Source organism: Anser brachyrhynchus, assembly GCF_964034855.1.
Source record: "Anser brachyrhynchus genome assembly, chromosome: 19".
Classification (NCBI taxonomy): Eukaryota; Metazoa; Chordata; class Aves; order Anseriformes; family Anatidae; genus Anser; species Anser brachyrhynchus.
Window position 1 is genome coordinate 1,242,482 of NC_137712.1, and position 23,089 is coordinate 1,265,570.

Sequence of the window (23,089 nt, forward strand, 5' to 3'; positions counted from 1 at the left end):
CAGTCCAGATGTGCCAACTGCACGTTTCGGCTTTTGCCAGCTGACTGCGCCGTTTGATAACCAGCTCTCTGGATGCCCATCACTGGCCGCAGAGATAGAATTAAATGATGATGATCTTCCCACAAGTTGGGAGAGGAAACAATGCATATAAATCTTGATTTCATCTCAGCGTGAGAAGTCTTTATCCATCATCACTCATAATGAACAAGTCGTTAGCTGCGATGAATGGTGTTCTGTTTTTTTCAAACACCTCTTTTGTTCACTTTTTGGGTGACTTTTATTTATTTCCTGGGGTCAGATTTCTCTTCCCAGAAGGGAGATGTCTAGAGGATTCACTTAGCTCAGTCTTTAAACTACTTTCCTCCTTCGTGTAACAGATGTTATTCCTTGTCCATTTGAAATTTGCTTTTGCTTTTATTTTGTTACTTTTGTTCAGTAGTTTAGAAAAGGAATGGAACTGTCATTTATTTCTTCAGCTAATGTATTAATTTGTTTTCTTGGCACTTATGCTCAGAAGCCTGTGTAGTAACAGGGTATAGAAGCATATACATTTCTTCTTTCTTTTTTCATCTCTTTTTTTTTTTTTTTGATTATGTAGGAAATCATTTAAATTTTCTTACAAATTATACATGTGACTTCTCACCTCTTCGATACATGACCGGCATCCTTGTTGGATTTAAGTCTCAGTAAAAGTAACAACTAAAAACCTTTTGATCGCTTCCATGTATGTTTACTTTTGAACATGTAATCTGATTTGTTGCAATAAGCCGTGTTGCTTGCAGATTTCACTTTAAGCTTGTGTGTAGATACATCCAGAATTAGGACCAGCAGTTGTGGACTTCATGAGTTGGAGTCACTGTTAGAAGAGCGATCACTCTCGGGAAAGGTTTTTGCTTGAATACCCATACTAGTGAATGTCATAAAACAAATTCTGTTCTTAAAATGTTGGTGAGCACTCGTAGTGCATTGTTCGCGTTGTCATGTAATACTGTCACGTGGTGATGGGACTTCTCAGACTAGGCATTTATATATTAAATCGGTAAATCATAAATTAAAACTTTTTATTAAAATTATCTTCCCTTATCCACAACTTCCCTTATTCCCAGTTACTTCTCTTATCCAACACTGCAATTCATCAGTCAGCAGACATTTATTTATTTATGGTCTTGCCTGTCATTTTTTAAAACAGCAGAAATTGCAGCTGTCTGCACAGAGGGATCCTCTTGCTTGCACTGCCCTCTGGATCTGAAATAAGCCTTTTACCATTCCCTTCTGATGCTCTTAGCAGAACGGGATAAAAATGCTGCCTAGATTAAAGGACAGTTAAACCTCAGGATGCCACTACAGTGGGCATGGGTTGACTGAAGCAGGCGTAGAAAAAGATTTTGTCATCATTCTTCGTAGAACACCACATTCTTCATTTTTGGAGTGAATATGCCTCTTACTTGCATTGAGAGATACACAGATAGATGGAATTTAAGATCAGACTATTAGCAGAGTAAGGTCCTGTGCCTTTGTCGTTTAAGTCATTATTAAGCAGTGGATTAGGATGTCAGAGTTCTGAATAAAAGATGACATAATTTAGGAAAAGTATTTCTGCTCATTCTGCAACGCTTTCTTCTGAGTTGACTGTTCTGGATTTTAGAAACTGCTAACCAAAAGGAGATGTAGCGTGTTTACTTAAAGCATTTGTAATAGTTTAATAAAACTGGAATGCATATGAAGTTTGCTGCATTTTCAGTGTGCCTATAGATCAGTCTTCACAGGACAAATGAGTTACGTTTATAGCTTTGTTAGTTTCAAGTACTTGTAAAAGGAATTGCTCTCTGACCTATTTTCACTACTGACTTCTGTGACATTTTTCAAACTTGTCCCATGTTTATAAGAAAATGCAAACCTTGGTTGGCTGTTCTGGGTAAGAAAGAAACTGAAGAATTGCTGTTGTCTAGTTGGGAAGAGGACGTTCTGCTATGAGAAGATTTAAGATACTAGACTAGTTTTATACAGCTGTTTTACTCAGCTAGTAGCCTGCAGTTTACAAGTAGGCTTTTTAACAAGCGATTGAAGCACAAGTTCCTGAAAATCCCCAAGCCCGAGCCACCTCTTTAAGTTGATGACGACCCGAGCTTCTCAATTTCTGACTTTTGTTTAAAAATGCCTTTACTGTACTTGTAGCTACCAGCCCTTGCTCCCTTCTGGAGCATGAGACTGCTAATGACAGGGAAAGTTCCTTGACGAACGGCAGCGCAGAGCCCAGGTTTCTGCATGTTTCCTTTCAGTATGTGCACTGGCATTCACGTAGCTGCAGTGTGGACTACATCAGTAAAAATAATATCAATGTGTTTATTTCAGAGTTCCATTTGTTGAAAAGACCAAAGCTGAATAAGACTTTTGACTGCAATCTAACTCGAAGCCAAAGATAATTTGGTGCAGGAAGATACAGGTCAATAGATGGAGACAGAAGTGGGCTACGACCTTTCTCTTATAGAGAGTACAATGAAAGAAATGGAAAAAGCATTCTAATTGTGTCTAGCTCTATTTAGATATTATGTTAGATAAAGTTACTGCAAACAATTCAAAGTGTTTTATGTTCTTTGCAGTTGCCCTTTCTTTGTGTCAAAAAACTGCACTGAAGATATGAAAGGTATGAATAATTTTTAAATAATAAATTTTGAGTAAATCAGCCATAAATGCAGGTGTTAAAATAACCTGTGTGTTACAGCTGAGAGAACCAGACCCCTTAAGTCCTTCCATAGAGGACATGGTTGTTACTGGAGCAGTGTTTTGGGAGCTTCATGACCTGTCCCACAACAGATAGCAGCAGGGGGTTAATGGGAGTACTGTATCATTTCTTGCCACACGCCCAAATAACAAACTGGAAGAATTATATGTGAATGGTGGCAAGTTAGGGAAAAGTCTGTAACAAACAGTCAGTGCTACGTGCTGGAGAAGATAAATCTGCAGAGGAAGTTGTTGAGGCAGATGTTCAATTAGTTGGAGTCAGGCTGGATAAACCGGGATAGGAACTGGATGCAGATACGCTGGTTTGCCTGCCTTTCAGTGGGCTGGTTTCATTGTCTTTAAAACTAACTATTCTTTTTGCTTAGGAAAGAAGCAGCAAAAACAGCCATATAAGCTCTCTCTGATTGTAATGGATTCCCTTGTGTTCACTCATAAAATAGAAAATGTAATTGATGTTTTCCTATGGTAATGAAAAATAACTAAGTAGAATACTTTATCATCAGTTTGTTTAACCTATTGCATGCTCAGCAGCACATATTGCAAATGCATATTTTACATGAGAGCTGAAAATAAAACACTCCTGGTCATGGAATGAGCTCCCAGAGGATCCACCTCTGGGATCTCTCTTTGAATTGTTTGCAGTAACTTTATCTAACATAATATCTAAATATCTAACATAATATCTAAATAGAGCTAGACACAATTAGAATGCTTTTTCCATTTCTTTCGTTGTACTTTGTATAAAAAAAAGGTTGTAGCCCACTTCTGCCTCCATCTATTGACCTGTGTCTTCCTGCAACAAATCCAGCGATGGACCACCTTGAGGGAGGCTCAGTAGAATCTTTGATGCAAGACAGCTTTCTCAAAATAGGCAGAATGGGAGAGGAGGAGAATAAGGTTTGGATGATACCCTAACCACGGTGCTCCAAGGCGGTGAGGAGGGAAGAGCTGAAAGCTCCATTCGGTTCTACAGGTACCTTGTTGGGCATGCCTCATTGACCTGGGCAGCGCTGAGATGCTGTGATAATGGCTCTGTAGAGTACGCTAATATGCACAGATGATGTAAGGATTGCTTTGTATAATCCTGATATGTCTGGAGCACTTTGAAAATATTATTGAACTTTGTGAGCGCTCCAGCAGCTGAAGGTTTAAATATAAAGTCGGTCTGAAATGCAGCAGATCTATGGGAAGGGAATGACATGCTTGAAATCAGGAGCATAAGAACTTCTCATTCTTCCTAAATTTATCAGTGAAAATGTCAGATATGGTGCTGTCTAGAATTTGGACGGATATAATAACAGAGTCTTGAAAAGCCTTTTTAGAAGGTGAGGTTTGGGTGGTTTAGTATTCAGTATAATTCTGCTTCTTAGAAGTCAGTTAGTCTCAATATTAACTTTAAAAAGGAGTAGACTTTAGGTATGCTTTTAAGATCCCACCCTCATGTTTTGCAGAAAAATCCTGGAAGACATACAGATCATGTTGTGTAACTGTAAAATACCAGTATCAGTATAACTGTTGATTCGTTCTACTGCTAAACCATTTTTCTACACAGTCAGTCCGGTGTGTATTTCTTCCGGTCTTACCTTTACCAATACTTACATGTTACCCAGCTAGTTAGTCTGGCTTACACTAGGAATTTAGCTTATGGTAGAGGTACTTTTTAAATCCTGCTTTATATGCAGGCTCTCAGTTAGACCAAGAAAACAGAGTTGTTCCAAGATGAAATGCAGAGACCCTTCTGTTCAGCTAGCACAGCGCAGCTCAGGCTTGGTCTGACAGCATCCCACATCGTGCGGTAGGCAAGTTGATCGTATCAAGTTTTTTATATCTGCGCTAAAACCCACATTCAGTATTTTCTATAAAGCATGTTTGCATGGCTAACAATTTTAAGAACATAAGGAAGATGATGACTTCATTCTTGATGCTTTGTGTATCTTGATGCCATGGTGATTCTCAAATTAAATATGTGCAGGAACTATATGTACGCTTGAAAGTTATCTTCCCTGCCTTTCATCTGTCTCATACATACCTTTTGCTCTTCAACAAATATACTCTCTAGGATGCCAGTGGCCTTTTCTCCAGAGCTTGACTGAATGGGCTATAAATACTAATGTAAAATAAATAAGAAGGCAAAGAGAATATGTGTAGAGGCTTTGTTTTCAAACAAATTAAGCACTGATATCAGTTTATAACAACTGAATGTTCTTAGAAGGAAACAAGAGACAAAACTAAACAATGTAAAATGCTGAAACATTAGAATAATCCTGCCTGTTTCTGGTCCGTGTCAGCCTCTCTTCATTTGAAATTTCTTGTGAACAGAGAAGCCTTGTCTGATTAATCTTGTCAGATTTTAAGTAGAAATTCTTTGCAGGATGAACATGCTACTGATTATTATTTAATAGCTCCTTCAAACTGTAAACATCCCTGAACCAGAAATGCTCAGTCCTTTTAAGAACAAAATGCTATACAAGTTTAATTGTTATAAACAATATCTTCTGCCAACATTTCACAGACATGACCTGTATTTTCCGCAGGTTAGAGTGAGTTATTAACTTAGTATTCTGTTCAGCTTGCAGAAAGAACGGTGCTTTTTCTATAAATGAAAACAGCTGCTTTACAATAACACCGAAGTCCCTAACAGCTGTCAACTATTGCTTTTTGCATTCTTTAAAATGTGTAAAGTGACCAAAAATAGTCTAAAATAATCTTCCTTATCTGGGTAAGTGTATTGTCTCACTGCCAAAGGAAGCTGAGTAACAAAGAGAAAAATTTAAGAAACAGGGATAGAACATAGGAATAAAAGCCCCCGTATTGTATTTTAGTCTCTACCACAGGAATTATTTTAACTGGCCTTTGCAACTCTGGTCTGTTCCATCACCAGGTAACCCAGAGCTGTGGCGAGCAGCACAGTCTATTACAAAACTGTGGTTTGTAGCGGTTTGCTATTCCTGTGTTTGAGATTTGTTTGCACACAGCTGTTCAGTTATCCTTCAGAACCTCGAGAACAGAAGCTCAAAGTGAGGAGCACTGATGCAAACATGAAGCTTATCTTTCATTCAGAGAGTAACAAGGGAAAAGAGATCTGAGGTTTTTGTTTTGAAAATTCACTTTCTAACATAGCAGTTTCAGCACCACTTTTAATGTCAAGTTTCATGTTTCAAACATGCTTCTGAAACTGTTTATAAACACATTTTATTCAAAACGTATGCAGGTGATAAGCAAAAACTATTATACAAAGACACTATTTGTGTGAAAAACCACTTATTGTCAAGTACCCTGCCAGGCCCAAGGGAAATCGCTGGGATGCCGTCAGACTGAAGGTTTTCGTTTAAACCTGTCCCGTGGTGTTCTCATTCCCGGCGTATCGCAGCAGTTCAGGTTGCGCGCACGGGGCTGGGTGCTGCAGTGCCCTGCTCCGTTTGTCCCCCCGCAGCTGCTAACGCAGAGCTGCCGGGCAGGCGGTGAGTCTGGGCCGTGTGCTTTGTGCTGGCTCCCTCCAGGGCCGTCGGCTTCAGCTCTGGAGGCAAATACGGGTCTGGGGAGCCCTCGGAGTGCCTAAAGCCGGTGCCCGGGCCGTTGCTGCACGCACACTGGCTTTCCTGGAGCCTCGTTATAGATTTCAGACACAGAATCTGCTTTCTAGGACGTACACATCTCAGTTTCAGTTTCTAAATTACCAAAAATTAGGAACTAGCTGTCTGGGGAATAGTGGACAAGAAGAAACGGCTGGAATATGCGTACGTAGAGATACAGAGATAATAGATGAAAGGAGCCATGTAAAACCACGAGCCTGTGATTAAAGCATTTTTAAGAGATGAACCACGGTTAGAAGGAACTGTCACTTAAGTTTGATTTTGTCATTGGATGATGATAACCAAGGAGCTTAAAATTAAAAGTAAATATGTTAGAGTAGGCGATGCATATGTTTGCTCTGACTTTTGGAGATGGAAGCCCCAGCATCTGTGACAGTGAAGAGCCAATTAATTTGTATTTCCTTGTGCTTACATGCGTGCTTTTCTGCTTAATGGTGGTTTTGAGTTTCCTTGGCTCTCAGTGCTTTGTTTTGGATAATTATAGCATTCCTGCAGAGTTTGCTGCCCTCAGTTATAAATGGCTTTACCTGGAAATACTTAGAAGTACAGTTTTTCCTTGCATTGCGCTGTTTACACTAGCAGGATATAAATTTAAAAACATCAATACATGTAGATCCTTGGCCAGACTTTCTCCTGCTGTCTGCCCCCTTTTCACCAAAGAGGAAATCTATTAAAAAAAAAAAAGACGGATTAGGTTTAAACATAGAGCCCCCAAATATCACAACTTTCTCCCAGTTGTGTCTATCCCATTGCCAGGTGCAGCGAGGAGCTGGCTAGATTGTTTGCCCATTATTTCTCTAGCAAAATTTCCTTTGGGTTGGTATTGTGTGGTGTGAGCACCTCTGTGCTGGAGAGGGTGTGACAGAGGCTGCTTGAAAGTCTTTCCTTCTGCCTACAATCTCCACCTCTGTTTTGCAGCAGTAATAATTTATTTCAGTGCGCCCTTTCTCACTAGCCCGCTGATGCTGCGCAGATGCTGATATGACGGGGGCAGAGATGCTGGTGGACGTGGAGCTGCTCACAGGGAATAAAGTTTGTGAATAGTTTGTCAGAATAGAAATAGCTCGTTAGTCCTGTGCATTTGGGCTGATGGGGTCTGGACATCAGCCTGAATTGTTGAGGAAAATTTTTCACGTCTGGCCTCTGAAATTAAAGTGAAATATTAGACCGAGTCTATTTTAGAGCTGTTGGTATTGAAATCATACATTTATTGGTTCTTCTGGATTGGTAATAAAGCTGTAATTTATGTGACATTTTAAATTCTGCAGTTCAGTGTTTGGATGGTAGAGGTTTTTTGTTTATTTTATCCACTCTGATGAAAGAAGATACTACTCTTACACCAGGTGCGTTCATGGCGCCACCTCCATCCTGCTAGCTTTTTGTGAAGCTTGCAGAGCACCCGCCTGGGTGGTTATATTACTCTTGTTGCAATACTATTGCTTATACACCCGTAACCGGGGGAAAGCACCTTCCTCACTTTATAATTCAAGTCAGCGGTGCAGAGACTTTACGTTGATGTACCTCACAAATAGCCTTCTGTGCCTGGATCTCAGGGTGTTCGTACTGCTGCCGTCCTTTAGGCAGCAGCTCGTGGAGGGGACCTGTGGTGTGTTAGCCGTCGTGTGTGCTGCCCTGCCACTAACCCGCACAGACAAGTACCTGCACATTGTCTCTTACATTTGTGATCGACAATACACGTTTTATATATGTATATAAAAAATACGGCTGTTGTGGTTTGGCCATTGGTGTATTGTGTTATAGATAAAACACGGTGATTTCTTTCTGTTTTCAGCTTTATTTAGAGCTGTGATGCTAATGTAAAAAGAATAAAGGCCTGCAGTAGAAATTAAATAAAATACTTCTGTTAATATTCTGCAGACTAGTTTGCTGCTAGTCGCGCTGCATGCTTTCTGTTCTACAAAAGAGCAATACATAAATGAAGTGTGTTTGTTTCTTTTTAAGGGGCTTTTGACTAAATTCTTTAATTTCACTGGCTGTCAAGGTAGTGTTAAGTAAAATGGGTTTGAACTGCTGTAGTTTTTGTGTACTGGACTAGATGTCAGAAACCTTTGCCATCACTGGAAATTCTGTCACTCTGGATTTACTATCTGTTTCCCACAGCTGAATTCTTAAGCAGTGTGATTTAACACCTTGGCTCTCCATCAGCCGGTCCTGGCATTTATTTGAATGCATTACACCACTGGTTTCCATAAACTATTTTACAATTGTTTCATATAAATGACTGTTTATTTCTACAAAAACCATCTGTATTTCTGCAGAGAGCAGCAGATAACTGTGTGTAAAATTTGGTAATGTCACAACAGTGCAAGTTAAGAAAAAGCAGATTGGGCTAAAAGAAAAAGTCTCATGCTTGTGCATATTGTTAAAAGTTTGTTTTCACTATTCAAATATCTTTATTAACAGTATTTGCATTTGTAATGATAAAATCTTTATTCCACTTCAGAGGTGTTGAGGGGCTTTGGAGATTTTTAACGGATAAACAGATTTAAGATGTCCTCGTAGCAGCAGGATTTGAGATGTAAACATTCTGGCTTTACAGCTATTTCCTCTCAAACTGTTTACATATTTTCTGTTGTTTTATTGTCACTGCCAAGCACACAATGAAATCTTTGCCCCTTCTGTCATGTTCTAAGAAAAATCCTACAGCAGGAGGCCTGGGACCTCTCTGTGTTCTCAGTTTCTTTGCTTTCTGCAACGTATTGATCCCTCTCCTTCAGTCTTCTTTCGTTTATAGTCTTTGCCCCATCCTACAACCAAAGGTCAGTGTCTAGCACTGATGGGAAGCCCGGTCTTCCCCTGCACCTCCTGGGAGCTGCGTTCCGGTGCAGACAATGTGATGGCACAGTTTGCCAGCTCCCAACCAGCATCGAATGAGTGTCCAGACCGAGCTGTTTTACTTCTTCCCTGTGCCACCCATGGGCTGGCAGAGCGAAAGCTGGAATCCAGCAGTCTTACATTTAGCACAATTGATATTTTTTGACAGACTATTTGAAATGATAGACATAAACTTCCTCTTGTTTATAACCTTGTAATAGCTGTAGCATATTTCCAGCAATAATAAGAAAGTGGTAACAAAAAATAAATACAAACATACTTTAAACTAAAAAGAAATCACCCTTTCAAAACCTGGGATTGGAGCAGTAAAGCAGTAAATCATGTATCCTTGTGAAAGAAGAAACTTAAAATAGGGAAGTACCACAGACATCAACATTAAATGTTTATCAGATGTTTTATTTTGACTACTTTCCTGTCTTACCTCTCTCACATTCATTTTTGCTTACTTACTGTCTGCCTGGCCTCTGCTGCCATGACCGTTAGGCGATGACTGCCAAACTGTCCTTAAATTTCGCATTTCTTGTGTGCTATTTTGGAACTGCAACTGCACACGTGCGATAGTGCATGCCTGGCACTGCTGCAGGGACGTTTGCGGTCCTGCGCCGGCACAGGTCAGTGCCAGGTGCCTGCCACCCTTCCTGGTGGTAGGACGCTGCTCCGCGCGGGAGGGAGGCAAAGCAGGGTTTGGGAAGGCCGCGTGTGTGCAGGAGAAGGGAGAGCTGCTTCGTGTGCTGCGAGTGCGTGGCGCTGAGCCTCAGTGCGGCCTGACCCCTCTTGGTGCGCCTGGCGCTGGTCTCAGGGACGTGGAGGTCCTCCAGCACCACCACGTAAACTTGGGTTGTTTTGGGTTACGGGCCAAAAACTAGCATCCTTCACACCACAGATGTTCAGGCAGCCTCACAGCTCCTGGCACAGTGTTGGCTGACTCACTGGGGACAGTCTTCGTCTGCTGTAAAACCAGACAAGTTTCGCTACCTCTGCTGAAGCCCGGCAGCCTGCTCCCCTCCCAGCTGCTCCCGCGGCAGCTTCGTGTTCCGGAGGCTGCAGTGTCCTAATTCCAGAGCTTTTCTGTACAGAGGTGTCTGAGGAGCTCTGCCTATAGAGTAAGTTCTAAAACGACTCCACAATGGTAGCAGATCACCGTGACCGGACAGCAGTCACTGAGTTCTGGGAGAGCTGGGATATAGAAATGCTGCACTGTTAAATGTGACGTGCGGTGTGGTGCTCCTGCCGGCCTTTCTCCCAGGGGTGTGGATGGCAGCAAATACAGCTCCTGTTCTTTGGAAGAGCACGAGAGACCAGCATACCTTGGCTTCCTTACTAAGCTCACTAAAATTATAGCAAAAAACATATGGACATATGCAGTACTCTGAGGAAAAAATCAGCACAGCCTTTGTAGAGGAGGTTGTGCCTCGCAAACGTGAGCAGCCGTTGAGGAAGCCAGAGACCATCTGAATGAGGCTGATGTGTTTTATATAGTATGCTTAGATTTCCAAAAAGATTTGACAAAGGCTCATAAAGCAATTAAGCTGTCACAGGATGAGAAGGAGGATCCTCACATGGATTAATAATTGATTAAAAGACAGGAAACAAAGAATAGGAATAATGGCTCTCCGTTATTAGTAACTAGGTTACTGGTGGAGTTCCAGTGGAACTGGTGGAACCTGCATTGTTCAGTTAATGTGCAGCATGGAAAAGGATGTGAATGCTGATGTGACAAAATGTGCTGTTGATACAAAAGAAGCAAGAATAGTGCAAATAAAAGCTGTCTGTGAAGTGCTGCAGAGGTATCTCACAATGCTGAGTGACAGGACAATAAAATGAGAGAGGGAATTCAGTGTCAATGAGTGCAAAATAATATACATGGTGAAAAGCAACCGTAACTATATGTATACAATGATGGGCTCTAATTACCTTCCATCAGTCAAGAAAAGTATCTTGGAGTCGGCATGGATAGTTCTCTGAACACTTCAGCTCAGTGCTTAGGAGCAGTCAGAAAGACAAATTGAACATTAGAAATTAGGAAAGGAGTAGGGAACAAAACAGAAAGCATTATTATGCCAGTGCATAAATCATGATGTGCCCACATCTTAATTATTATATTTTATCTCAAAAAGGATAAAAACAGAGCTAAAAAGATACAGAAATAGATGAGTGCAGAAATGGATCAGACGTGAAATGAGGAGTAGATGCTAAGCAGAGAAGAGCTTTTCTAGTTTGGAAAAGACATGACTGGGTACAAGAGGAGTCGAGTCCATGAAGTGCATGTGGTACAGATGGTAAATTGGGAGGGTTTTATCACTGCTGTTCATAAAACAAGAACTACGTGGCACCGAAAGCAGTGGGTAGGCAGTGATGTTTTGAGACAAAAGGGAATTCTTTTTCTCACACGGTGCAACAAATTATGGGAGTCGATGTTATGGAAATCAGAAATTCAAAAATGTTTTGAACAAATGCATGGATGACAAAGGGCGTGAAAATGGTTGACAAAAGAGTATAGCTGGAGCTGGGACTTTGTGAGAATTCAGGAGCTCATGAGAGCAAGGTAAAGATAAAGGCTGAGCAGGACATAGTGTGTTTTGTTGCAGAGACTGACACTGTAGAAATACAGGTTCTGTTTTAAACCATTTGAGGTTTTTGTTTATACTGGTCTGGTTAGTTAAGGTTAGGTTTGACCTCCACAAACATTAAATATTGAGGTAAGTCTTTCTATAATTGTTATTTTATCCTACTAACTTGTTTGCAGATGGGGATGGCTTTTGTTCAGGGTTTTCCTTAAAGCCTCCTTCTCTTTTTAAGTGTTAGTATTTGTTTATTGTGCAGATTCAACCCCTGACCGTGGTATTCTTCATTGCTATTGAAAGTTAATGGGGGAAAAATTGCATTCCAAACATTTGAACCTGTAGTAGCCATGGCTGAACTTAGTTGATCTCTGGTGATCGGTTCAATTTAGTTACGATTTTTAGCCATTAGGCTGGGGCTGAATGATGGTGATTTGGTTGAGGCCAAATGTCTGTAGAAAATTGGCTGTTTGATAAGAGCCCTGTTATCAGAGGGGGATACTTTCTCATTTACATTTAGATGAGTATTGATTATTTATTTACTCAGAGAAGTGAGATTCGTTCCCAATCTTATCTCTCTCGTCTCTGCTTGTCAGCAGAAAGAGAGATAGAGCTCCTGACATCAGCCCAAGATAACAGCACTTTGTAGTGAAGATAAAAGTTGGAATGGGCCTTTTTCTAGTCTTGACTGAAAGGATAAGTTTTAAAAATTAGAACTGATGGGTCATGCTTTCAAAACCCCATTCTGAAGGCTTTGCTGCTTAAATGGCAACAGAATTGGTTTGTTGTTATGCGGATGGCCATTCGCCTTTTGTAAGAGAGCCGCTTAATTTGATTATGCTCCGTGATTCTTCCTGGGACACATTTGTGTTGTTCCATAGGAAAATAATGCTATGGATGAGTTATTGGAGTTTGTTTTGTTGTCTCGTTTTAATTCCTGATAAGCCTTCCTCTGTTGTAAGGGGTATCTTGAAATAATAAAGCACAATAGGTATCTGCAAGCAGAAACCAGCCACGAATGGTGTGGGTGGCTGAACAGGGCTGTCAGGGGGAGGGGGTGCGCGGCGGTGGGGACACCCTGCTTCTCAGCAGCTGCTGTTCTGCCGGTACGTTAAAATAAGCCTAGATGAGGGAAACCGCTGTCGCCGGTAGTATCTGCAGCGTGGGGTTAGCGTGTGCTCCCCCGTGCAGGGCACCGTGCCGGCGGCGTGGCCCGGCAGAGGGCTGAGGGGCCCAGGCTGCTCTGCGCCCGCCCCGCGGCCTGGGTGCCGCTGGGGCCCTGAGCAAGTCTCTGCGAGCTTTTGACCAAAGACTTTGCTTGAGAGGATAGCCACTTTTCTTTCACCGTATTGTGGCTGGTTTCAAACAGCTGTCGTGGTTCTTTCCTACCTCTCTATATACATGCATGTTTGTTTTTCCATGCCCTGCTTGCTTTAACGCAGCAACAGTTTTTCTCTCTCCAAGTATTGGTGACAAAATCACAGGACTAGAACAGGAGTTCGCATTCATTAGCTTTGTCTTCTGGGTGTTTTGCCCTGGTAAACTCCACGCTGACGTACCCGCCCCCGGTTTGTTGTGGAGCGTAGCAGCAGCGGCTGGCTGCAGCCCCGGCCTGGTGCTCGACACGCGAGGAGCTCGTGGCCCAGCGGGGCGTCCCGCTGCTGCCGCCCTCTGCCATGCTTCCCAAGGCTTCCCCTACAGCCCTGCAGAGCATTTGCATCAGGTTACAGAAACCCGTAAAATCCAGCTTTGGCATTATAACCTGAAATTCTGTTGGAATTCCCAGAGCAGTGTTCTGTTAGGAGACCATTAAATAACATCATATTTCTGCTACAATTACATCATTTGAACTTGTGAGAGAAGTCCGGTAGTAAAACTCCCTTGCAGAACCAGCCTAATGTTTTTCAGCTGTTGTGAGGTACAGACATTTAAGATATGTTTTTTAAGAGGAGGTACCGCCTAGAAGTCCATTTATACTTTTCTGTGAATTTCATGGTATTTCCTGGTTTTGGCCTGTAGTTCTGTTACTGTACTGACAGTTAATACAATCTTGACACAAACTGTGCAAAACAATTTATCAGATGAAGAACAATTTACCAAGCAAATGAAACGTTGTATAAAGAGAAATGGTTCAGTGGGGTAGGCGATAGTGTAGTAGCTAGGAGTGCATTTTAGGGCAGCGATGTGCTCGTCTCACCGGACAGGTCTCAGGTGTGACCTGTGCAGACACCAGTGTTTCCGAGGGGGGCAATTCCACTTCTTCATTTTATTAACATATTGTATATGTTTTTGGGATGGGGAAATAGAAGTGGAATAACAAGAGCTTGGGAAACATGGGATCGGGAGAGTTGCCGTGATGAGGCGGGGAGCAGGGGCGCACCGTGTGTTGCTGACGCGAGCAGATCCCCAGCCCCGCTGGTCACGGCCTGAAGGCCCTGTCGAGAGCCGGCGGTTCGTCTGTGGTAGCAGCAGCTGGAGCGCTGGGTTCGGTCACAGGTGCCAGCAACACAGCAGTTCAGATCACAAACAGCAGTTCTGCTGGCTTTGCCATTTCTGGGTAGCGTTCAACATTTGGGTGTTTAGGAATTTGGGAAGCTGTATTTAACAAACGGACAAAGCAAGCAGGTTTTGCTGTCATTGATTCTGTTATCCTCACAAGTTTCTAAACCTACACCGGTTTTTAAATACAAATTGACTTACTACTTCAATGATTGTTTCAGTTCAGTACATTTTGCTTCTCCACACAAGCCAAGCCTCTGTTCTTCATTTCAAATTCCGAGTCACGTTTCCAGTAGCTGTGAGAAGATAAGCGATGGTGCAGTATATGCAGTATATAAGCAATTTGTGCCTCTGTGAGCTGTGTCTGCTGTTTCTTGAGGTGCAGTGCATTCTGTAAAAGCTTCAGCCAGCTGCCCGTGCAGGTGCTGGTCGCACTGTGCACGGAGGGAGAAGCTGCGCCTTCCTCCAGGCCTGCAAAGAGCCCGTCTCCACGTCTGCTCCAAAAGTCACAGGCAACAAGGGAGGTCTATTTTATGGAGAAATGACACTGCTTCAGGAGCAGAACATACTTGGGCAGCGCAGTGGACACTTCACATGGCTTCTGGGGGTACAAAATGGGAAGCTGTAATTGGAAGTCTGCTGTAGTGAATTCAGAATTAATTGTCTAACAGATTCCATTTCTTAGGCATGCCAATGGAGGCTAAAATGCTTAATTTTATTATATGTTTTAAATATTTCATCATATACTATCATAATTCAAAGTCAGGAAAGCATTCAGAAATACTTGAGATACTAATAAGGAGGGAATAGATTTCATTATTTCATTATTCCAGTTATTTTGTTATATTAAGACATACATGTCCATATATGTTATATCTGGACATATACATGTCAGATATTTTGCTGTGTTAAGGTGCTCTGTATCACTTGAAGTTTTTCAGGGATCTGTTCAGCCTAGTAGGCAGACTTTTGTTTTTCACAGTGCCTAAGACCAAGGGGGTTTGCTGGGGTCCTCTCCCACCCTGTGGCAAAGAAACAGATTCCTTTTCTCCAGCATGAGGAGCAATGTTTTTGCTCCTGAAAATGAACATGTTTTCTGTATGTAGAGCTACAGAGAGGGCAGAGCAGAGGGCAGCAACACATCATGCTTTTCGCATAAGGAAAAATGCCCAAATAATGCAGGATAGGTACACACCAAGATCTGGGTAGGAATTTCTTACAACAGGCAATGCCCCTATCTTGCAGCATGGGCAGGGTATTTAATACAGGATTATTAATTAACAATCCATGCTATTTAGCATAGGAATAATACAGAAATGTTGGTTGGAACTTGGTTAGAAACATGGTGGGTAGCATTGCTGGAGTGCTGTAGACGTCTGGAATATTTTGTTTTCTTGCACACCATCCTCCACCTTTTCATGATAGGGCTCTTCCCTTTGGATAAGAACTTTAAAACGTAAGCACCTTCCTGCCTTACTTCTAGGCTGTAAGTAATCTCATATTAGTTGAACGTGATAAGCCATCACTTTGTTAGAAAACAGATGATTTTACAAGTTACTTTATGTTTCAGGTCCTCAGTATCGGCTGGAGAAGCAGAGTGAACCTAATGTCCCAGTAGATTTAGACTGTACCTTGGAGAGCCAGAGCACTTTGGAATTCTGCCTTGTCCGAGAGAACAGTACGTTTGCCCTTTTCACTTTTGCTCTTGTAAATTGCTTAAACTCACATAAGTTATGTATTTTGGAATACAAGCTGTACTGTCTGGGCAAGTAAGTTTTGATGAGACTCTTTCCTGAGGCATTTCTCTGTTGTGCCAAAAGAATATTCCAGAGGGAAATGATGGATTTTTCATACCTTTTAGTAAATAGTCTGCATCCTGTTTATCACTTTATGATTAATCTTTTTTTCTGTTAAACTCTGCTCTGTAAAGTTATGACCAAGCCTGAAAAACACTGGAAATACAAAGTTTTTTCTGTTGCAGACACTATTTAGTGAATAAAGCGATTGGTCTGCAGTATATTTTGCCATGTCAATACTGCTGTAGGAGGCACTGATATATTTTTTTAATTGAATTTAAAGAAATTAACCATGAAACTATAAGTAGAGTAGTATAATGATTTTTAAAAAGGTAGACAAATAGTCATCTCTCCAGCTATTCTGAAACATTTTTACTGTTACTATCTTAATGGTCCTAACATTATTTTCTGATTTATTACTTTGCAAGAAATAATATGAAACTTACAAAATGGACATTTAACATAGATTGGGGTTTGTCCTCCATTTCATTTTGCTCCATTCATCATTCTTTCCAGCAGTCATACTCTTTTGGTCTTTTTCATTGTGCACTAGCTGTCAAAATTTTGATAGAACTAATGAGGAAACTGATGGCATTTATGGTCTCAGTCAAGACCATGCTTGGAGTATTTGCTGCAAACAGTCATAGTAAGTGTCTGTTTCAAGAAGCATACTTTTTTTTCTTTCTTGCAAAGATTAGACCCTTTCATTTATGCTTTTCTGATATAGCATTTCATATTTTATTCCGGAAAGACAGCAGAGCATCACTGAAGTAACTCCTAACTCCAGTGGCAAGCAATAGACTCTGTTCTTGTGTAAGGTATAGCAAAATCGAGACAGCTGCAATGAGCTCTGTGGTGGTACGTCAGTGCTGGAGCTGAGATTAAGCACTCATAGTTTTGGCTGCCATTCTGGGAAGTATCGAACTTGCTCCCAAAATATTCTTGGCACTCCTGCTTCATTTCTTCATAAAGTGGTTCTAAGAAACTGCAGGAGAGAATGATGTGAAAAGTAGAAGAGGTTTGTGCTGTGCATGAAGAAATGGAGCAATTTTAACCTCACTAATCCAGTCACACTCTTCCGAAGGCCAGAATTCCCTGACATCGGCATCCCAGCTATTGTTTTTGTATTGATTTTTAGTCTGTGAAAAGATGTGCACTTCCAATATTTTCTTAGGTTTTTGCATATTTTGATCAAAAATAGAATTTTTGTGTGCAGGCTCCGTAATTAAAAGTAGGTATCATACACTGCGTTTTAACATATTTTCATAATCTGTGGAAACATCCCTGCTGTGGTTTGCAGGTATTCTTACTGATGCTTTTACTTCTCATGGGTTACTAGGTTCATGTTGCATCATTACTTTGATCATAAATCTGTTGGAAGTTTGTAAGTAGTTTAGCAGCAGGCATTCATTCTGCTCTGCATCAGTCCCAAATCCGTAGCCCTGGCAGGTGCAGGAGAGCCTCGGAGGCCTGGTCTCAAAGCAAACATCAGTCAGAACACTGAGGGAACACTCACCTTTTGCCGGAGCCCTTGTGCAGCAGCCACGTCCCTTCTAGGCTAGGCAGCACACACATGAACGCAAGCTTCTGTGCAGAAGACAGCTTAGGAAGGGTGCGAGATAGGTCCCTGAAGCTGTAGAGTCAAAAGCACTGTGAATTCGTGAGCTGTCCTGGCCTGCAAACCATCAGAGCTCTTCCAAGAGTGTGGCCTGGAGCCCCTGCTGGGACAGGGATTACCACTAGCTGGGCATGCCTGGGACCGAGCCCCGACAGCCTCCCTGTGCTGCCTTCTCATCAGGCTGCTGCAGCGTCATCGTGCAGGTAGTGAGTGGCTTTTTGTCCCGTGCGTGGGTTTTGTGTGTGTTTGAAAGTGAAGCCAAAACTGACATTTCAAACAGTTCAAAAGCAAGTCACTATTTTGGTTTGCTTGGTGCTGACAGTACTCTAGGCAAAATAATAAATGTTTGCACATACTCCGTCTTCTCTCTCGTGCTGTAACTGAGTGTTCTCTGAACTGACACCAAACTCCAATAAAGAATGCAAGAGAAGTCTTCTGCTTGTAGTTTCTCCCCCCAAAAGTGTGTGAATTTAAAGTCATCTTCCATTGTCCCTGCTATCAGGATATATGGGAAACACCCATGCCGTGAACTCTCTACACACGTACATATTCAAGGACAATACAGTATGTAAGATCAGTCATAAATTCATGCATTGCACACAGCCTAGTTTCCACTACACAAACTGAAAAATTGGATTTTGTAGTGCTTAAGGAGCTATCTTTTGACATGGCATTAAATGGAAATAATAACAATGTTGTGCTATAAATGAAATAACTTGAAAATTGTAACATCAAAATGAAATATTTTGTGCATTTTGTTTTCATTTAAATTATTTTAGCTTAAATATGCCACTTAGGAAAAAACTGTTATAATAACTATTTTTTAGAATGCACTCTTCATAGTCTCATATCATTCATTAATATAATATATATATATATATATATACACACACACACATATATATGATGCCAAGCATATGCTAGTAAAATAGCTGCCATCTTCCCTTGGGCAAACAGAAAGTTTATATTTACATGTACTAAATGAAACAGAAAACTTTCCATTATTAAAAATATACACGGAGAAATCTTCTACCTATCCAACTTTTACTAATAGCATTCAAACTAATAAACTGCTTCCAATATTTAGAACTATTTAACTTGCACTAAGATTTATCTTTAAACTAAAAGCTTGCACTTTGTAATGTGAAATGCTTTTATGCGTAGTAACAAAGTATTCATGGCTAATTTAGTTTTGTACTTGCCATCTTACTTCTGGAAAGTTCCTCTTTCTCATTTTATCATTAGATAGTAATTAGTATTCAAGGGAAATTGGTCTTAATATATTAAAATTGGTTTAGTGCCTTTAGACCTGTACCAAAGCCAATGTCTTATTGGAAAATGTAATTGGGGCCTCTGTGTATGTAATTAATTGTATAACAATTAAGAACTTTCATTAAGCAATATATAGTACAGAAAGTAATAAGGGGACATTTCTGCAATGCAGTTAACTTTATATTTTGTTTTTTTTATCAAGAAAATACAGAAAATACAGAAAATTCTTTTGCTCTCGAATATGATCTGAAATATTTTAAGAAACTATACTCCATGCAGCATTTCTATATTGTGATATTACTAATAAGTCATTTTTATATATCCCCTACTGCTTACAAGTGTCCCTTTTGGATAGGACTCATTGTTCCAGCTTTCTAACTTTTTATGTCCAGGCTCATGCTTCTGGTCCGTGCTGTTTTGTTACTGCTCATCTCTTCCAACATTTGAAAATGAGGAGTTTCTGTTAGGAGAGCTGACCAAGTTACAGATGTAGCTCAGTATTTCACAGTAATTCAAGTATATGAACAAAAATACAACCTCTACACTCAGCATGGTTTAAAAAAAAACACAGGTCTGCTGTTTCCAGACTGGAAAATATGTGAATTTTCTGAATGACAGTCAAATGGAGACTGCAAAATCAGTTCCATGACTGTGACTTCCAAAGCACCACAGTGGCCATCTTAAAGTGTAGGATTATGTAGTGCTTGATACCATTTTTGCTTTTTATTCAATTTCTGCAGGCAGAAAGCACCACTCATCCTTTCTTAAAGTCTGTGGTTTGACGTTTTGTTTGACTGTGCTACACAGGCAGACTGAGCGGAGATGAGAACAGTCCAGCCCTGGCTGGGAAGTCCCCTTCCTCCTCTGGATGGAGATGAGAGAGCTGATATGGATAAACAAAACCGACACGCAGCTGCACGGAATGCTTACGCTTGTATAGGATGTTCCTCTGTCCAGCATCACAAGTCCTCACAGTGTAACTTCATTTTTAGGGATTTCAAAACAGTTCCTGTGAGAATAACATCAACCACGCAGCGTCTGCAGTTCTCTCCAGGAGACTGAGTGAAAGTACAGGCTCAGCTGAAGCAGGCCTAACGTAGTGTTACCTACATTGCACTTAGAGTTCAGCACCGTGGGTCAACCTGCACCGTGCAGGTACAGCCCCAAGCACGCCAGGGGGCTGGCAGGTGCCGCTGAGTACAAATAACGGTATGAATACAGCTCTTCATGGTTAAAGGCGGTGGGAGGCTGGTCTCGGAAGGTGTCCTGGTAGTGCCCATTGTAGTGCTGAACCCTTGGTGGCTGTGCAGGGCGGGCTGGCAGCAGGCACCGGCTGCGCTGACCTGCAGGCAGCTCCCGTGCCCACCAGAGCTTCAGCCCCCTTCTGGCTCCAGGCACATGCTCTGCAGGCAGGGTGGATCTGTCAGGATGCTGGAAAAAAATCGTGACAGTTCTTGTTTAGCTGTCATGTGTTGCTCTGTCCCTGGCTTGGGGACCAGGGCCAGAACCACACACTTCCTCTAGGCTGCTCTTTCCCTGCTCTCTGTTCATGGAGTTGCTACCCTGCTTCCCCAGTAATTAAACCCCTGTGATGGGCTTAGGGGACTGCCTGCCTCTCAGCTGGGCTTTGCAGTTCAGGCAGGTTCTTATCTCAAGCCTTGTCTATCCCATGCACAACTTCAGCTTTTTTTGCTTTTTTTTTTTCGCGAAGTAAATCTTCTTTGATTAGGTAGACTATTAGCAAAAATGCAGAGGTCATTGCAAAGTGAATCTCCGTGTCCTCTGCAAGCCCTTATGTGAAGGAGTTTGTGTCTGGCATAGGAATCTGCTCCACCCAGGACAGAGTGGTCTCTGCCCTCAGAGCCAAATTGCTGGATTGGCTCTTGGGCTAAATAATAGTCCTGGAGCATCCACTTTACTTGATTGTCTTCCCAAGCAGAAGCTTTTACATTCAAAAGCCACAGTGTGATCTCCATTACAAATACCCTGACAGGCCTGTAAATATTTGACAGGTTTATTCACAGCTGCTTGCATGTGGAAAATATTTTTACGATTTTTCCTCCAATCAGCTGGTGGAGATGGCTCTTTTCTCCTTGCTGAATTCCGGCAGTCTCGCAGACATCCTCGCAGAGCTGCGGGGTGAGAGCAATATGCCAAGCTCTGCAGTCAGGTTTTTCCCTGCAGGGCATTTCTCTCTGTTGTTACTGATATTACTGCTATTATCCAGTGCACCCTCAGGGGTCTGAGTGTCTTGCCATCTTTAGACAGATGATCTGTTTTGATGGTGGAGTTCCTGGCTGCTCTCCCAAGAGCAGCAACTGTAGAAATTCTGTAAACCTGAATCCATTCACAAAGCTTCATAAAACAAAATCAGCAGAGGTTATGTGATACGCAGAGGATCTGAAATGCTTCCAGTGCAAAAGGCCACTGTTCAGCTTGCTTCAGCTGCAGCAGTTCATACTCCTACAATTTTACACACTGCCAAGGTGTTCACATTTTCAGTTGCAGTCACATTTTTTTCCCTGGGATGTGATCTGGCAGGCTGCTAATTTTCTTTCTAATACTTTTAATTTGGGTGTACGCAATCTGAGAAGACTCAGCCTCAGAAAAGCCGTGTAAGGTAGACATTTAGCCTACCATTTCAGCAGTGACTAAATGCAGGCAGCGAGGTTGGGGACAGTTTGAGGCAGGCAGGGAGCTGGGAACGCAAAGGCAGTGGTACCTGGCAGAGGTTTCTTGTGTGTCTTCATCTTCATCAAGTGTTTTAAGAACATTTCACAGGAGACGCAGGGATGAGGTTAATATGTTCTTTCTGTTGTTTCTGAATTTCTGGTTGCTGCCAGTTCAGTGCATCTGTTGGTGCTAAAGCTTCTGGTAATAGCGCTGTACTTGAAAAACAGCAGTATAAGGTCCTGTCCATTGAGGGAGAGGTGAGTCTCCATATCCCCCATTAAAACACGGGCTTGCTTTGGGAGATGACGGCAGGTAGTGCACAGTGCACCGCCGTGTTGGAAATGTCTCGGGAGAGGAGGCCTCTCCTTTTCCTCGCGCAGCGTTTCGTTAGGGGGAGCATTAATTACCTGCCTGCGCTCGGCTGGGAGCGAAGCAGAGTGAGGGGGCTCTCCAGGGTTCCTCCCGTACAGCCCTGCGGGCTGTGACCCTGCTGCGCTATTTGGGTTCGTTGCAGCTTCTGGGTGTCCCCTGCCACCTTGTCCCCAGGTCCCCGCTTCGTAATCCCCCGGGGGTGCGGGGGTGCCCAGGCAGGGCGGCCACGAGCTGTGCGGTGTAACAGCCTGGTCCCGCTGCTCTGCGGCTGGCGTGGTGCCGCGGCGGGGCAGGCTGCCTCCTCCGAGCTGGCACCTCGCTCGCCTCGGCCCGTCGGGGACCCCCCTCCACTCCCACCCATCGGGGGCTGGTTCGCCTTCAGCTGCAGGCAGCCTGTGCGGGTGCTATCCTCCTGCCGCGCTGTCAGGCACTGCCATGCCACTGTGTTTCAAGCTGCTCTTAAGTGCACCAAAAAGTTTGACATATCTCAGTGTATCTTTGAAGTACTGCAGCATGAGAGTTTGACATGATACATTATGATAATCCATAGTATAGAGACATTAACACAGGGGTCTTTGACAAAATACATTGTAATGTCTCTGAAGGAGCCATTACAATTTATCTTGTCATTCCGGAGCATAGAGTGGTTGCAATGTTAAGATGGCTCTGCATAAATTCACATGTAGACTGTTTCATTTGATTTTTGGAATTTTTTCAAGTTGAATGGCCCAGCCCAATTTGTCGCTTAACCCTTCTGTGTCCCCCCTTCCCCTAAGATGCCTTCCCATCCGTGTTTCAGGAGCTGTGCTACGGGCGGTAAGGAGCATGCATCAATCTCACCCGCTCTCCTGTGGGCAGGATGGAAAGCTTATGTGACTAATGTCTATGAAATGTGAATCTTCTGCTGTGTGCTTTCAACATGTATTTTGACTCATTTAGCAGCAAATGCTAACCTTACTTTAATGCAGACGTGAATGATATTTATCATAAGCAGTGACATTTGTTACTGAATTAGCAAATAGAAAAGGGAGCACTCTCGGCAAGCTGGGAAAATGCTCGCTGCTTGGGTGGGTTTTTTTCTTCTCTCTCCTACGTTTGTCCTGCTTA

At 42.3% G+C, this 23,089-nt stretch overlaps 1 protein-coding gene across 4 annotated transcripts in view; it reads left to right on the top strand.

Moving 5' to 3' along the window:
* MAPKAP1 (MAPK associated protein 1) overlaps positions 1-23,089 on the top strand; it is a 105,588-nt gene that overhangs the window by 60,818 nt on the left and 21,681 nt on the right. The window contains exon 9 of one of the 4 annotated variants that reach the window (XM_080561409.1): positions 15,822-15,929. The exons of 1 other annotated variant lie outside the window; for it this stretch is intronic. In XM_080561409.1, the coding sequence (XP_080417535.1) occupies positions 15,822-15,929 (108 nt within the window). 2 more of the 4 variants (XM_080561411.1, XM_080561412.1) reach the window with 2 other exon arrangements.